The 17,308-nt window shown below is 44.0% G+C and overlaps 1 protein-coding gene across 19 annotated transcripts in view; it reads left to right on the top strand.

The window, feature by feature from the left end:
* The window catches only part of LOC125041486 (PDZ and LIM domain protein Zasp-like), a 135,710-nt gene that overhangs the window by 117,051 nt on the left and 1,351 nt on the right, over positions 1-17,308 (top strand). For 9 of the 19 annotated variants that reach the window (XM_047636485.1, XM_047636482.1, XM_047636488.1 and 6 more), the window contains 10 exons: positions 412-499; positions 1,508-1,621; positions 3,690-3,788; positions 5,161-5,274; positions 6,476-6,868; positions 7,257-7,440; positions 12,887-13,085; positions 14,105-14,291; positions 14,758-14,878; positions 15,429-15,544. In XM_047636485.1, coding sequence (XP_047492441.1) covers positions 412-499; positions 1,508-1,621; positions 3,690-3,788; positions 5,161-5,274; positions 6,476-6,868; positions 7,257-7,440; positions 12,887-13,085; positions 14,105-14,291; positions 14,758-14,878; positions 15,429-15,544 — 1,615 coding nt within the window. Of the gene's footprint in view, positions 1-411; positions 500-1,507; positions 1,622-3,689; positions 3,789-5,160; positions 5,275-6,475; positions 6,869-7,256; positions 7,441-12,886; positions 13,086-13,196; positions 13,267-14,104; positions 14,292-14,757; positions 14,879-15,428; positions 15,545-16,115 lie in introns of all 19 variants that reach the window. The other 10 variants (XM_047636475.1, XM_047636481.1, XM_047636477.1 and 7 more) reach the window with 8 other exon arrangements.

Raw genomic sequence — 17,308 nt, 5'->3', positions numbered from 1 at the left:
TATCTCACCGGGTTTCTCCTGCCTACATCATCTCAAAAACACATATTATCTCAACTCTGTCAAAATAAACTCTCGGTTCTCTTTTCTCTTTTTTGTTTGTTGTGTAGCGTCTTTGAAGTTGTGAGTCTGTGATGCTCTTTTGTTTTTTTTGTTTATATGAGGGTTGGCGGGAAGAAGGGAGTTAGATTTTGATGACAAGGGATCATAAGAGAAATGAGATTTGCTGTCAACGACGCTACGCATTTGGCGATGATTCATTTCCTTTTTGGACTTGGTATATTCGTGTACTTAATTAATTTCCCTTTCTCTCTTTTTTTATTATTACTTATAAGCATTATATGTCTCTTAAAATCCGAGAACTTAGCCGGTGCTTGGCTTGATTGAACATGTCTTCTTCTCCGGGTGTTTCAGCGGTGCCGCCCCGCCCGCTGGTGCAGTGACCGCTACTCAGGCCAAGGTTGCCCCCGCCCCTGCCCCTGCCCCCGCCCCTGCCCCTGCTGTAAGTATACACGCCCACGAAACACGCCCCCTTTCGTAGCTACTCAACTTCGCCTTTTATCTTCTCTATGTGGACATGAACATTGTTTATGATAACCCTCCGTTCGGATTTTATGACAGACTCACATTGTAATACAACCAAAAAGAAGAAAAATAAATGTATAAACCTCGCCTCAGTCCGTCTCGTGGATAATCCTAAAAGACCATTGTTATTTTTTATTCATTTATTCGAATATTTATTTATTTATTTATATTCTGTATAAATTTTAGTATCCGTTTAATGAAAGAGTAATTTCAGAGGTCCATCGATGGTTGAAATGTGAATTCTAAGGAGTTGAATAAATAATTTTAGAAAGATTAGTCAGGAAGAGAAAAAATCTAAAAGGAAAAAATATGAGGAAAACTTGATTTTTTAATTCTTAGTTTTTTTTTTTTTTTTTTTGTCGTGTCTGACTTGGTCATGAATAATTTGGAGATACACTGAAAGAGCTGAAAAGGAAGTATGTTTGAAAACCGAAGCCAGGTATAGGATCGAATTTTAATATTTTCTTCTTGGAGTCACGCAGTCCTTCGACCTCCCCCCCCCCCACCCCCAGTCTCGTCCTTTCACCTACACTCAGTTGATCTCTCTCCCTCCCCTCCCTTCCTTCGTTCGTCCTCTACCCATCCTCCTTTATCTGACCTCTCTCATTCTCTCTCTCTCATTCTTTCTCTCTCTCTCACTCTCTCTCTCTCTCTCTCTCTCTCTCTCCCTCCCTCTCCTCCCCTCTCTCTCTCTCTCTCCCTCCTCTCTCTCTCTCTCTCTCTCTCTCTCTCTCTCTCTCTCTCTCTCTCTCTCTGTGTCTCGCTCTCTCTCCTCTTTCCCCCCTCTTCTCTCTCTCTGTCTTTCCCTCCCTCCCTTCCCCCTCCCTCCACATACCCACACACCCTATAAACACCCGAAGACAACAGAAACAAAAGAACATCGAATCTCCGTCGTTTAACTCCTCCTTTGGTGTCCTTCTGGCAGCCCTTCAAGCCTCCTGCGGGCGGCGTTCGGATCCTGCCGCTCAACACAATGGGGTCTCCATCTATGCCTTCACCCACACCCATCCCTAACTTCGCCCCCGTTTCCCCATTCAAGGTATCTCGTCCGTAGTGGCTCGTGGGAAGCCTCACGCAACAACATCCCCGTAACAATTGTGAAGCGTTTTTTTTTTTTTTTTGTGCCCTTGCTTCCCCTCCTACGCCTTATTCCCTCTCAAATCCCCGTGAACTTATTCCCTTTTAGATCCATGTATCTTCCCTTAGATAAAGAAAAAAACAAAAACAAAATAAAAGATGAGACCCATTAGACAACAACAGTAGTCGTGTGATAACTCCGCCCACCTACCCACCTCTCCCTCCCTACTCCCCATTCCCCCCTCCCCCCACCGCTCCCTCGCTCTCCCCACACCCCTTCCCTCTTTCCCTATTAAATGGAAATACGTAGACAAACCCGTAGATATTCCTTTTATTTTTTGTTCCCTTTGTGAGTGTACTTAGATTTTGAACTTAGACGGTCGTGGAGTGAACGTAGGATTTCGAATTAACGCTCATCATGAAATGGGGCGTCGCTGGCTATTTGACCGGCAGTCTTCTATCCATGATATAATAAATCCACGAAAAGAAGTCATGTTTAAAACGCCATTTTCTTATTGCAGACATTTGCTTCTTTTGATGGACGCCTTATTATATATATGGGTTTTTATACTAATAGCGTGCGGTAGTATTTGGCTAACCCTTTCAGTAAAAAAAAAAAAAATGAAAGTATTGAATCCTTCTAGAAACTCTTATTATTGTTTTCGTCACTTCTTCAATAGTAGATTTTGATTTAAAAAAAAATAGATTTCGAATAGGATTTTAATCTTTTATTTATATTCGTATGCCCTGTAGACCGTTAAAACCGTTACATGATTTTGAAAGTTTGAAGATAAAGAAAAAAACTTGGTAGATCCTGAGCGTGTGACTGCGTTGTTAGCTGAGATAGAAAACTAGTTTTAACGCTAAAGCTAACACAGATATTACCGTGGAATTATTGACTCCAAATGATGATGGAAAATGTCATTTTAATCAGGAAGAAATTGGTGTTGTTTCTAGACCTCAAGAATACACAAAGATAGCGTATTTTTTTCGTGGTCTCCAAATTTGATATATATCTGTCTATTCTTATTTTCTCTCTCCAAAATTATGCCAGAATTATTACATTATTATTGTTTTACTTATTTATTTATTTAGTTATTTGTGTTCTCGACTCCTTTTCGTTTCTTTTCGTTTTCATTTCTTGAAAGTGATCATTACTGACCATCTTCATCTTTATTCTTCAGTTCAACATTTTGTTATATTTAGTTCCTGATAACTCGGGTTTTATTTCGTTAGTGTCATTATTATTATTATTATCATCGTTTATTTATTTATTTACTTATTTCATCGTCTATCACTACAAAAGACGGACCTACTTTCTGCCTTTCAAAAAATCTGTATGACCAGTTTTGAAATGCGTTTCATTTCGTTTTTCATGATTATTTTTTTCCACAACCACAATGACAGTTGAGGTAAAACTAAACTAAACCATCCCCATTCTATAAACAAGAAACAAAAACAAAAAAAAAATCTGACCAAAAAAAATAATTGATCCATTCAAATTCGGATCAATAATGACACCTAACGCATGTGACATGACTTTTGTTTTCATAACATAACAACAACAAAAACAAAAACAAGTTGAGGTAAGTTCATGTTAAACTGTCCAGTAGGTTTTGAAAACCTTTTTAATATCCTTGTTTAATCAAATATAATCGTTTATATAACTGATCTTAAAAAAAATGTAGAGTAAATGTGCTTTTCTTTTAACTACAATTCTAACATTATGTTATTTTCGTCTATGTTCAGCTTCTTTGGTTAATATTAAAGTCCAACTGACCCAATTAAAACAAAATAATTGGTCTTGTGTTATGTGTTTTTATTTGCCTTGTTTTGACTTAAAATTCATTTGCATAAAACAAAACAAAAAGAAAGTGTTTGGAGAGGCAAAGGCAGAGCGACAATAGGCGATGACTCGGACTATCTCTCCACACGATGACTCTGTTGTTGTTGTTTTTTTTTATCATTTTATTTTGGGTGCCACGCTGCTGCTGCCTCTGCCCTTAGTGCCACTGACATATCTCTTGCAGCCCGTGGCCCCAGAGCCAGAACTCGAACCCGTAGCCCCGGTTCAAGAACCTCCAGTACCTCCCCCCGAGCCAGCTCAAGAACCGGAACCACAGCCAGAGGTACACCAGCCGTCTCCCGCTTCGCTGCTCTCGCTGATGTTCTCTTGTCTCTTCTAACTCTTGTTTTTCCTCTTCTCTTAGTCTATTTCTCTTATTTTTTTGTATCTTTCTGTCTATCTGTCTGTCTCCTTCTGCGCTCTCGTGTTCCTCATGGGATTCATCCTGATCCTCATCTGCATCTGTTGGGCGCTCGGAAGTCGGGTTCGTCTGCTCCGTGGGGTCTCGTCCTCGCTTCTCGATCTCTCTTGTTCTTGTTCTGTTTCTCAGTTTATGTTTTTTTTGTGTGTCTTGTTGCCTACGCCTCTCTCTCTCTCTCTCTCTCTCTCTCTCTCTCTCTCTCTCTCTCTCTCTCTCTCTCTCTCTCTCTCTCTCTCTCTCTCTCTCTCTCTCTCTCTCTCTCGCTTTCTCTCTCTTTCTTTCTCTTTCCACATATTTCTTCGACGCTTTTCTTACTCACCTTCTGATCGACCTGCCAGGCAAAAGAGAATAGAAGTAAGGTCCACTCTTAGTCTCTGGATCGAGATTTCGCTCTTCATAACCACCGCATGACAGGCTGGTGCATGATATTTTCATCTGGAGGATACTCATTTCTCGTCGTCGGGGTCATGAAACTCGCAACGAACGCCTCTCTTCACCTTCAGCTCTTCCATTAGACTCATGACAACGGCTGTTCTCCTTGCATGAGTCATGAAGTTGTTGTCTTTCGTAGCAAAGGGAAGGTCTCGACACGGTAGAAGGTTGACGGACTCGACCCCACACAAGAGTCTTTTGCTGTTTTCATGTGGTTGTTTCTCGTCTCTTTTGGTGTCTCAGCTGCCGTTGCCGCTGCTCTCCTTGTGGGCAGCTCTAATTGCTTATATTTTGATTACGATTTATTTCATTTTTCCCACTTCAATTACCTGTCTAGATTTTTGGCAAGTAGTTTTAGTCACTCATTTGTAGTCTCTCTTCTCTCTAATTACTTGAATAATACCTTAAATAATCATGATAATTCTTCAAAAGCTCAGCTCTTTATTAACTATAAATTAAGCACTTAATACCTGGATCATTTTATGAATTGCTTCTTATAACCAAATTTAAACGTTTATTTTATTTATCCTCTTTTGTAATCATCATTTTGTGTTTCCCCCTGATAATTTTGCGCCAACACCGCGAGGTCTCTCACCTCCAGTAATTAACACACCTGAAGCTTCGATTCACCCTGTAGGAGGGAGGCAAGTGAGTGAGTCTTGAGGAGGTATGAGGTTGAAGGAGGTAGAAGGAGATAGGAGGAGGAAAGAGGTGGAGGAAACAAGATGAGGAGAATAGGTGAGAGTCCTTCGCGCCGTTGTTGCCTGTTGCACACTGACGGGCTCGCCTCTGCCACTTGCAGCCTGCAGCCGAGCCTGAGCCAGCAGCCCCTGTTTCTGAGCCCGTCGTGGAATCTGCCCCCGCCCCCGCGCCCGTCGAGGCCGAACCCGAACCCGCACCCGCACCCGCGCCTGAGGTATAACTCGGTTGTGAGTAAAGCCATCCGGAGCGCCACCCTCCACGCCCCTCTCGCTCGCCCTTGGCCAGACGCCTGCTCCGTGAGGCGCGGTGTTCACAGGCCGGCAGCGAGCGCCCTCCCGTGGCCTCCGTGCGAGCCCAGTGATCACGGCGTATCCTGGAGGAGGACGCGGGTCGAAGGCGCAGACGAGGGACGTGGGGGGCGCCCGGTGTGCTCCTTCCCCCCCCTCTGTGCACGAATAGCCCGGCCACACCATAGGGAGGGCCACGCCCACGCTTACACGCACACATGTACACTTGCCGCGCGACACCTAAGTGGTTCCTCCTCAGCCACACCGACACTTGTTAGCTGTCAGAACGAGAGGATAAATCAATGTACAAATTGTTTAGTTAATTAGATATTGTGCTCGTATCTCACTATGGTATAATTATGTAAATTATATGCCTATGGTTATATGTTTATAATTATTCCTATTGCATTTCACTGTGTAAATAATCATATTACAGTTATCTAATTTCAAATCTAAGTTCATGCATGAGCAAGTATAGTGAAGACCTATTGAGTTTTTACACACACGCGCATGTACGCACACGCATTCGCTCACGGACAAGTCGGACATGTACGCACTCATACACGCCCACCATCTCATAACGCACACGTACACACTACACGCACACGTACACACACACACACACACACACACACACACACACACACACACACACACACACACACACACACACACACACAACACACACACACACACAACACACACACACACACACACACACACACACACACACACACACACACACACACACACACACACACACACACACACACACACACACACACACACGCGCACGCACACGCACGCACACGCACATTACACGACACGCACACGCACGTGGATACACACACCGCGATCTACTCAGAGTAATGTATTTAGTGAGGGAGCAACAGGATGGCAACGGTATCTCCCGATATGATGACGTAGTAGGTGTAAATAGTGTTTTTTTCCGGCGGCGGAAGACTGCTTGGCACTGGCACCGGGCGGAGTGCCAGGGTGCCCTCTAGTGCCTGCGCCCAGGTAATGTGTGTCGTCCCGTCCCTTGCATGTCCAGGTCCTCCTCCACTGTGTGATGTTTGTAGTGTAGCCATGTAGCCCGTTGGGTGACCCGCTTCGGGGTCCTTGCAGGCTGAGACCGAGCAAGAACCTGCTCCCGCCGCAGAGGAAGAAGCGCACATTGTAGACGAAGCTCCCGCTGAACCGGAGACTGAACCGGAAGCTGAACCGGTAGCCGAGGAAGCCGAACCGGTAGCCGAGGAAGCCGAACCGGTACCCGAGGCTATAGTAGAGCCAGAACCCGAATCTGAGACGGCCGCTGAGCCGGAAGCAAAGGCTAGTTCAGAGCCAGAACCCGTTGTAGAACCGGAGCCAGAACCTGAAGCGGCAGAAACCGCGGTTGAGCCCGAACCTATCGTAGAACCGGAGCCCGAACCCGAGGCAGAAGAGCCCGCAGTAGAACCGGAGGCCGTCGCCGAAGAGGCCGCCCCCCCCGCGCCCGAGCGCGTCTCTCCCGTGATCGAGGTACAGTTGCGCATGCCCCTTGCGCATGGCAGTGGCTGGGCCAGTGCCACGCTCCATAGCTCAGAGATCACACACACGCTGCTGCATACAGTAATGCTTGCTCTCTTTAGTTCTCTTGTCAAGTTCTTTTCTTTGCAATCATTTAGTTCCTGTGGTGACAGTGGTAGTAGTGACCAAGGACCGCTACTAACCCCGCTCAGAGAACCAGGATGATGATGACGTTCCATTAGTTTTGCCGGAGAGATTTCCGTTGAATAGCGAGTGTTGGCCCACGCCATGTCCCGCCTCTCAGGGGCCGGTGTCCCTCGCCCTCGTGTCCGGCGTAGGGACACCGGCTCGTCAGGTGACCGTGTGTATCCAAAGCTAACTGGTTTTCTCACCGTTGCAGCCGGCGCCGGCCCCTGCTCCTGCCCCTGCTCCTGCCCCTGCCCCTGTTCAGGCCCCAGCAGCGCCCATGGCGGCCCCTCCACCATCCTTCCAGCCCGTCAAGGCCCCGGCGGCTCCCGCTCCGCAGAAGCCCTTCGGTGCTCCTGCAGGAAGCGTGGATGTGCGCTCGCACATTCCCAAGAAAGGTACTGTAGATTTAAGTGTGCACGCTCTCGTTTACGTTATTTGATGCCAATATCATTTCGGGATTCAGAGTGTAAATTTATTTATGTATTTTTTCCAAAAAATAATTGGCTTTGGATGAATTGATATAAAAAGTAAATATGGGAAAGGGGAGAACAGAATTAGACAGATCAACAACCCCGCATTCAATATCTGCATAAGATGAAAAAATGTATATGTAGGGAATGTTACAGATGTAAAGTTGTTGTGAGACAAATCACATACCATTCTTTCTCACTTTCATATATTGATGTGGTTTGCGCTGTAGTAGACACAGTAATCCCCATATAAGAAGACCATATACCATGTCAGTATTGTACTTGGACAGTCGAATCCCGCCACCGGCACCCTACAACATATTACGATGAAATCCAATACGATATTCCATCATTTAAGAATTGTCAAAGAAAGACTCCAACCTCTCACTGAAGTACGTCCAAGAGCCAGACATCTAAAGGCTTCCACTGACAGAGGGTTCCGGTCAGAAATAACAACTTTCACGTGATTAGTGGCTGTTTGGTTATGATAGCGAGGATATTCTGGGATGGATGCCAAGACGTGTGGTGCTCGAGGGGGAGGAAACGGGATGCGACTAAACTTTCTCTCTCATTTTAGTTCTTGTGTTCTAAATTAATGTGAAAATGCAATTGTTGTTGTAACCGAGATTGTTTCTTTATGGGAGGAGTAGACTGATTAAGAATGTAAGGCATTAGCAGAGATGTTTGAGAAGAAGTCATGTGATCCCCTTGGCTTATTTATCACCATCTGGGAATGAACGGAAGCTCAGTCGTGACACATTAGTCTCCGTACCCTCGAGTGTGTATTAATAACCCGGCGTTCGAAGCTGTGCGCAAAAAAATGAAACGGACTTCTAAATAAAAAAATAATATAAAATTCTCTAGGAAAGTAAAGTAAAGACGAAAACAAGTAAATCACTTGCACTTCTATGATTGAAATTCGCTTATTATTCGGTCACATAACGAAAGGAGAAGGAGAAGGAGAATAAAAAGGAAAGAGAGAAGATGAAAAGGAAAAGGAGAAGAAGAAGAGAAGGGAGAGAAAGAAAAGGACGATGAAGAAGTCTTGGTCGCCGCCAAAAGCCCCAAGGCATGCAAGGCCGCTGGCGCCAGAGGCCTGTCCACTTCACAACTTCATCTGTGACCTTCCTCCACTTGACGGAGACGAGTGCTCGGTGACATTGTCAATGCTGTTCTGTATATAGAACTTTAGGGTATACTCTCGTGTTTTGAGATGTGGGTATTTTGCTCTGTCTAATTCTGCCCTGTATGTACAAAGGGTTAATATTAGGAATGTTAAGTTTAAGACAGTAGATTTTATTTGAGTTTTGCCCATGTACTGTATTCTCTTTTGGTAGTAATTTATTCATAAGCATGATATTTATTTAAGTATTTTATTTATATATATTGCCTTGTGTATTGAGAGATTTATTTCATACTAAAGGAAGTGATTAGTATATGTACATTTATACATGCGTGAATATGTGTGTATTTGTTTGTGTATATATAACACAATGTGTGTGTGTGTGTGTGTGTGTGTGTGTGTGTGTGTGCGTGTGTGTATGTGCGTGCGTGTGTCTGTGTATCTGTGTGTGTGTGCGTATATATGTGTGTGTGTGTTTTTTTTTTTTTTTTGTGTGTGTGTGTTTGTGTGTGTGTGTGTGTGTGTGTGTGTGTGTGTGTGTGTGTGTGTGTGTTTGTGTGTGTGTGTGTGTGTGTGTGTGTGTTAGTGTGTGTGCGTGAGTGTGTGTGTGTGTGTGTGTGTGTGTGTGTGTGTGTGTGTGTGTGTGTGTGTGTGTGTTTAAATGTGCATTTTTAAATATGTGTGGATGAGTGTGTTTGCATGTATGTATGTATGCATGTGTGTGGACACAGAAATACATACACTGCCTACACACTTGTATATATACGCGCAAGTATGATTGTGTGTGTGTATGACTGTATGTATATCTAAATGTATTCACATATATATATACAAACATCACACATCCTCAATATGTCGCTTTTTGTTTAACATATTGTTTGTGTATTAATGATATGGTATTAGTTTTATCTATTAATTATCTTTGTGTTTCTATGTAGTATGGATTGTATGGCTGAACAAATATTTTCAAATGGACTGAGTGTTAATCAATAACTATTTTAGAATTAGTTGCACAAATCCAGTTGTGGTTTAATGTTGTGAGTTTAATATATTTGTTCCTCTTGATTTAATATATATTATTAGCTTAGTCATGGTAATCATTAGCTTCAGTTACAAAACTGTATTAGTGATTGCCATCATTGATGTAAAGAAAACGAGCACTTGCAAGTATGTAATTAGTGTAGTTACCCCCTAAAATAAACATTTTCTTTGGTAAAAAAAAGATATGTAGAAAACATAAACATTTACTTTTCAACATAAACTAAACCAATTAAAATGAACTCGCTTTTTACGTATCTGAACGATACGTATAAACAGAAATATATATAAAAACATATTTGATGCCATTACTGGATTTGTACACAACTATAGTTATCTAAAGTTGATGTTATGAGAGTATGTCAAGATTTTTTGTGAGCGTTTAAAGCATCAGGGCTGTCCCAGAGATGGCCCAATGTGGGGTGGGATGCTGCACACAAGTTCGACATCTCGGCTGCCCCATCTCCGTCACACTTCTCCTCAGCATTGTCATAACTGGTTAGAAAAGTGGATGTGGATAGATTTCAAAGGTAAAGTAATTTAATTAAACTCCTTAAAAAATAACCACCACAACAACAAATGAGTAAGAAGCAGAAGCTAGAGACGGCAACTGGATGGCGATCCGACACTTGTGTAAGCACCCCGCTGCCGCTGGATTTGCTGCTGCTGGAGTTCCGCTGGAGCTAACCCTCCCCCCCCCCCCCAACCCCTTCCCTCCCGAGTCTGTCCCTCGTCTCCAGTTCTTGAGTCCGGGTCCAGGACGCGTTCTGGCCCTCTGTCCTCTATTGGCCCTTGGAATTAAGGGGTTTTGACAGCACGATTCGCCTTTTTCCTCCGTCACCCGACCCCGAGAACCCCCCCCCCCCCACTCCGCTTCCCCCCGCCTTAAACTCTCTCCCCCACTCTTCTTCAACCCCTCCCCCCTTCTCCTCCCTCACACCCACGATTCTTCAGTAACGACTGACTCATTTGCTGTTAACCCACTAGCTATCTGACTCACATTTACCCTTAGACTCGTTCTCTCTCTCGAAGCCCACAGAGCTTTGTTTTTTCTGATCCTCCAGGCCAATGCATGAGCCTCACTGTGAGGGAGCCTTACCAGACATTTTTTTTTTGGACGGAGGAATAATTCTTTTTTTTTGTGACCATTTTTTTGGATTTTTTTTCTCTAAATAAAGCACACTTTTTGACGCTTTCACATAAAATATTAATCTTAATTTTGCCTCAGTTTGGAAATGTAATAACCAAAATTGGGTGGTCCAAGATGTGAAATTAAGTGCATGTGATTTTGGGTTGTGGCGACATGCAAATACCTTGCGGAATCACTGATGCACGCGCGTTGTTTTTTTCTATTTTCTTTTCCTTTTTCCTCATTTTATTTTATCTTTTCTCTATCTTCCACTTTCTTTTGTTCTTTCTTTCTTTCTTAATTTTCGCTTCTTGGTTTTGACTTGTCGGACTGCCGTAATTATTAAAACCAAAAAAAAAAAGAAGAAGAAAATAATTATGACAATAATAATAAGATTAAATGCTGGACCGATGCCTTCCGGAAGTATGACTTCTAATGTAGGGGTTTCCCTTTTTCTTTCCCCGATTCCCGTTTTCTGTCTGGTACGGTCCTCCCATCCTCTCCCCTTTGCTTTTGACTCCTCTCTCGCCCTCTGTTTATATTTTAACTTCCTTGTTTATCTTACGTTGATTTGTCTGATTCCATCCTTTTTATTTCGTTATTTTTATTTCTTCCTCTCCTCCACCTCCTCCATCTCCCTCCGTCGTACTGCTATATGCTTTTATTATGAATTTTATTTTACCTTTTTTTATGATTTCGTTATCGGTCTTACTATTACTACCTTTTCACCCATGTGCCCTGAACTGCTATTCCTAATTCATTCTCGCTCTTTCTTGTTTGTCCTTTTTGGATAAATGGTGCATCTCTTTTTTCTTTCTGTTTCACTTAACCGGCGATTTATTGGGAACTGATAACGTATGATCTTTCTTATCAACACAACTCTCTAATGATTTATTTATCCTTCATAATACTGATCTTCTATCTGCTATCATTGACATTAAATGGCCATATTTTTGGGCATACTTCCGCTGCATTCACCTCGACCTCTCGATCTCTTTTTTCATTTCCCTCCTTATCCGAATCCTCCGGAAAAAAAAATAATTATGGTAATTGATCATCTGGGTATACTTTGCTCCTATTTTTGGTCACTATTCGTCAAATAACTTTGCCGGAAACAAAACAAAAAACGAAAAACAAACTCACTGGCTCCCACTCGCCGGCCCTGGGACCTCTCCCTCCCCGCTCCCGTGCTCTTTGGGACTCCCTATAATAGGTGCTCCGTTTGTGTGGCCGCCGCCTAAGATGGTTGAAGTGGTGGAGGAGGGGCCCCGCCCGCCTGCTTGGGCGCCGTCAGGGGATCCCACGCAAGTCCCTAGACCAAGGCATGTCGGTGGGCCCCCCCCTAAGAGGCCTCCCCTCTTGCCCACCCCGCCCCCTCCCAAAGATTACGACACCATTGTCATTAAGGCTTCCCCTCCCGCCCAGCACCCTTCTGAGCCCGCCCACGCTCCCCCCGCTTCTGCCCCCGCGCCCGCCCCCGCTCCCAAGCCTGCTCCTGCCCCTGCTTCCGCCCCCGCTCCCGCTCCTGCTGCTGCTGCTGCTGCCCCTAGTGCTGCGAAAGCTAAGCCTGGCAAAATAGAGCCCCCGAAGCCGGTTCCCGTGACAGAACCGATGCCGACTGTGAACCTGTCCTCCACCCCCGCCGCGCCCGCCGCTAAGCCGGTGCCCTTGGGCCCGAGCGTGCAAAAGCTGACCGAGGCCAAGCCTGCCAAGCCAGCGCCCGCTAAGGGTATCCCCGGCTTTAAGCATGTTAGTTCGCCCAAGGCCGCTCCGAAGGCCCCGACCTCCAGTCCCGGCTTCAAGCCTGTCGCGCCTCCCAAGGGCGGCCCCGCGCCCGGGGCGCCCTCCGTGCTCGCTGCCAAACCCATCTCCCCCCCTGTCTCTGTCCCCATTGTGAACGCTGCCCCTGCTCCCGCTCCTGCCCCTGCTCCTGCCCCAGCCCCTGCCCCTGCCCCCGCTCCCTGCCCCCGCTCCTGCCCCTGTTCCTGCCCCTGCCCCTGCTCCTGCTCCCGCCCCCGCTCCGGCTCCAGCTCCAGCTCCTGTGCCAAAACCTGCAGCCCCCAGGCCCCCCGCTCTCACAGGCCCCGCCCCCGCCCCGGCCCCGGCCCCCGCGATGGGTGGCATGCCCAAGCCCACGCCCGTGCCAGGCATGGGCGGACCGACCAAGGGCGTGCCCCAGACCAGCGGCCAGAAGAGCGCCCCCCGCCGAGGCCGCGGCGTGATGAACCAGGCCGCCAGCACCAGGATCCCCGTCTGCTCCGACTGCATGCGCCAGATCAGGTAGGAGCGAGCCGCCCACGCCCGCGCCCGCGCCCGTTCGTTGCCTTCGTGGCGTCGTAGTTGAGGCATGCTGTGTGTTCTCGTTGTCATTTCTTTGTCCTTCGTGGCCAGGCACTGTGACGCCCGCTGCCACCGCCGCCAAGGAGCGCCCCTCCTGCCAGGGATGCAGGTCCTCCATCAGGTAATGCTAACTGTCCCTCGAGGATTAACGCTGTGAATAGGACACGCGCAAACATACGTACACGCACACACACAAACACGTACACGCACACACACAAACACGTACACGCACACACACAAACACGTACACGCACACACACAGACATACATGCATGCACACACACAGACATACATACATGCACACATACAAACGTACATACAGGCACACACACAAACATACATATTCACTGAAATACTGACTGTAAATCATTCACTTAATGAATCATATTTACAATAAAAATGTCCAGATCACATACATTCACTAAAACAAAAGACTTAAGAAAACACTTAAGAAAAGAGTTTTAATTATTTTGTATATATATTCAAAGGAACGATATCTTGATTTTAAGGCTTAATAAATGGTCAATGCTTATGTTATTTGTTTTCGTAATTAAAGTAAAAAGAGAGAAAAACGTTTCTTTTTTCTAATAGTTATTTCGTCTTGATCAAGATGTAGTTCCCTCTATGTATTTTTTGTTTCTTTTATGTGAGTGATTTTTCGTTGGAATGTTCTGTAAAGTGTTAATACTTTTGGCATGAAAATTTCCTTCTTGTATATGATTTGTAAATATATATGTACGTGTACGTCTGTGTGTTCGTCGTTAGATCTAAGTAAAAAAAAATTGTCATATATAATTTCCTCAAGTTGATTTGACAAAAAAAAAAAAAAAAAAAAAAAAAAAAATCCTCATGAAAAAACACTCAGAACAAAAGATCTCTGAAATATGAATATATGAATGAATAAATAAATAGAGGAAAGGAAATCAGCCCTAGCCCTAAGACCTCTTCTGCGTCGCCAGGGGGCCCTTCGTGTCCGCCCTGGGTAAGACCTGGTGCCCCGACCACTTCGTCTGCTCCACCGACACCTGCCGTAAGCCCCTCATCGACATGGGCTTCGTCGAGGAACAAGGCTCACTCTACTGCGAAAACTGCTACGAGCAATACTTCGCTCCGATCTGCGGCAAGTGCGACAAGAGGGTGAAGGGTGTAAGTGTGCTTTGAGGTTTCGTTAAGTGTTCATGTGTAGATGTAGTGTTTATTTAAAGGTTGGTTTTTAAGGGTTCTTTTAGTGTTTATTTAAATGTTGTTTTTTAAGGGTTCTTTTAGTGTTTATTTAAAGGTTGTTTTTAAGGGTTCTTTTAGTGTTTATTTAAAGGTTGGTTTTTAAGGGTTCTTTTAGTGTTTATTTAAAGGTTGGTTTTTAAGGGTTCTTTTAGTGTCTATTTAAGTATTTATTAAGGTTCATTCACACTTGACTTGGGAAGTAGAGAGGTGTTTGGTTCAAGAAATACTTTCTTTCAATATACCTCCGTAATAGCTGCTCAAAAATATACCTTATGGATTTCCTTTATTATCAAAAAAGGGGCACGAGAACTAGACAAATACAGATACCAGATAAAACCAAACCAGATATGTGAATTAATCTCATCACCCGTCCACCCACTTCTTCCAGGACTGCCTGAACGCAGTCGGCAAGCAGTTCCATCCTGAGTGCTTCTGCTGCGCCTACTGCGGAAAGGTGTTCGGTTCTGGCGCCTTCTATCTCGAGGACGGCCTGCCCTACTGCGAGGCCGGTGAGTGTGATTTTGCCAAGTGATTTTTATCTTTTATTTGCGTAGGGCAATCTATTTTTATTAGAATTCATTACTTTGCTGGTCTTCATTTGCCACGAGATCATATAACATTATGGAAAATCGTTTTAAATCTAATGCTGATACGATTATACCGTCGCTATAACATTGCTTATTATATTTATTTTCTAATGTCGAGTCGCAGTCTTCCTTTATTAAAAAATAAGAGGATTATAAGTTTAAGGCAGATCATACAGCTCGACTGCCCAAGGGTTGAGAGTAGAACCATCCCTGAACACCCGTAGGTTATCCCGCCTCTCAACGACCCAACTTAGGTTATCCTTCCTCTTAGTGACCCATATTTAATCTACCCCACCTCTCAGCGACTCATACTTAAGGCATCCTCTCTGAACGACCCACACTTAAGTTATCTGCTCTCAAAGACTCAAACTTAAGTTATCCCATCTCTTAACGACCCATACTCCAGTCATACCATCTCTTAACGACCCATACTCCAGTCATACCATCTCTTAACGACCCCTACTCCTTGCAGATTGGAACGACCTATTCACGACGAAGTGCGTGGGTTGTGGGTTCCCGATTGAAGCAGGTGATCGATGGGTTGAAGCTCTCAACAACAACTACCACAGCCAGTGCTTCAAGTGCTCTGTAAGTGTCTCCTTCTCTCTCCCTTCCCCATTCCCCCCTTTTTGTTCGTTGCACATTTTGAGAGCATGAGAATAACTCCTTTTTTATGTAGATTTCCCTCATTTTTTTCATCTTTGTGATTTGTTATATTTGTTTTTAAATTTTCTTTGGCTGAATTTTTTTTTTTATTATTATTATTGCGTTGAGATTTCCACTGTTGTCATTTACGATAAATAAGCATGAGAATTTGATTGGTAGGTAGGAAGATCTATTGTGAATCATGATATGAAATATACATATAATCTGTGATGGATTGCCGAAGTTAATTCACAAAAGTGTGGTAGATAATTTGACTTTGTCTTTGAATTTGAAGAGAATGAATGTTTGCCAAACCACCTATGCATGTGCCAATGCACACCCTCACGATAATATGTGATCCTTATTATAACATCTTTGGGTCAAAGTGCACGTGCTCGTATCCAAAATCACCTTCCACATTCCCAAAAAAATCACCCTCCCCCCCCCAAAAAAAAAAAATGCAAATCCTACTTTTTAACATGTTTTCCGTCCACTCCCCTCCGTCCTTCCACAGGTGTGCAAGTCCAACCTTGAGGGCAAGAGCTTCTATGCCAAGAACGGCCGGCCTTTCTGCAAGTCCCACGCAGGCCGTTAGATATATATATATAAAAAAAACAAAATATATATGTATAAAGCTCCGGTTCGAAACCACCTCGTCTCACTTGGTGCTTGTGTGTTCCTTCTTCCTGGACCTTATTCCTGAATCGACCTTTTCGTGCTCATTGGCTATGTTTTTATTATTGTTCTTGTATTGAATGCCCTTCTCTCTGGATTAGGTCATGTATTTATTTATTCATTCACGCATTCTTCTCTTTTATTATTCATATGTATCTCTCTCTCTGTTGACATAGGGAGGCTCCTTTTTTTCATATTGTGTATTTATATGTGCATGGGTGTATATCCATCGCGAGCTGGGTCAGTGGCTGGTGTCGCCCGCGTGGTAGATGCAGTTGACTGGCCGCTATGAAAGGGTTAAAGGTAGATTCCGGAATCTGGCCAATTTTCTTAGAGAGCTTCTAGAAAGAATTTCCCGACTAGATTTTTATTTCGTTGGTTCTGATGAACGAACTGTTTTATTATTTTTTGTGTTTAAAGTTAGTGGACAATAACTTTTGTAGAGTACGTGTCTCTTCCTCTTTTAGTTGAGTTAATAGTCTCCAAGAAGTGATCGTTTTCTCACAACTAGCTAATTAGCTAATCAAATAGTCTTAATCCTAGCTTGTGAGACAATCAGATACACTAGCATTACCAAGATAATGGTCATGGCTGCAGATACTCTGACACCACAGAGATAAGAGAAAAAAAAACATAAAAATAAGATAAAAACAAAAAATAACAAAAAAACAAAAACAAAAGAAGCCTTGCACCTTATTTGCTCTTTTGTGGGTGTGACTCATGCACTAAACTTTATTTTTATTTCATATTTATTTATTTTTTACCCTCACCACTCTTGGTCTGTCTCACCGGTACAGGAGGTGGCTGGAGGCCTCTTTGGCAACACTCACATCTCTAAACAAAATAATTTTTTTTTGCTCCAGCACACTACTCTTTTTTATCTCTGCCTCACACTCTCACTCACTCTCCTCACGCTCATTTCACAAGCCCTTCCAGTGAAAGATAAAGATAAAACATGTATAGAAGCTCAGTAGGTGCAGCACACTATTAACCAGGGATTCTCAGTCCTTCGTAGTTTGCTTAACCGGAGTA

Source organism: Penaeus chinensis, chromosome 30 (genome assembly GCF_019202785.1).
Source record: "Penaeus chinensis breed Huanghai No. 1 chromosome 30, ASM1920278v2, whole genome shotgun sequence".
Taxonomy (NCBI): Eukaryota; Metazoa; Arthropoda; class Malacostraca; order Decapoda; family Penaeidae; genus Penaeus; species Penaeus chinensis.
Note: the sequence above shows the minus strand (reverse complement) of the source record. Positions and strands in the feature narration are given on the sequence as shown.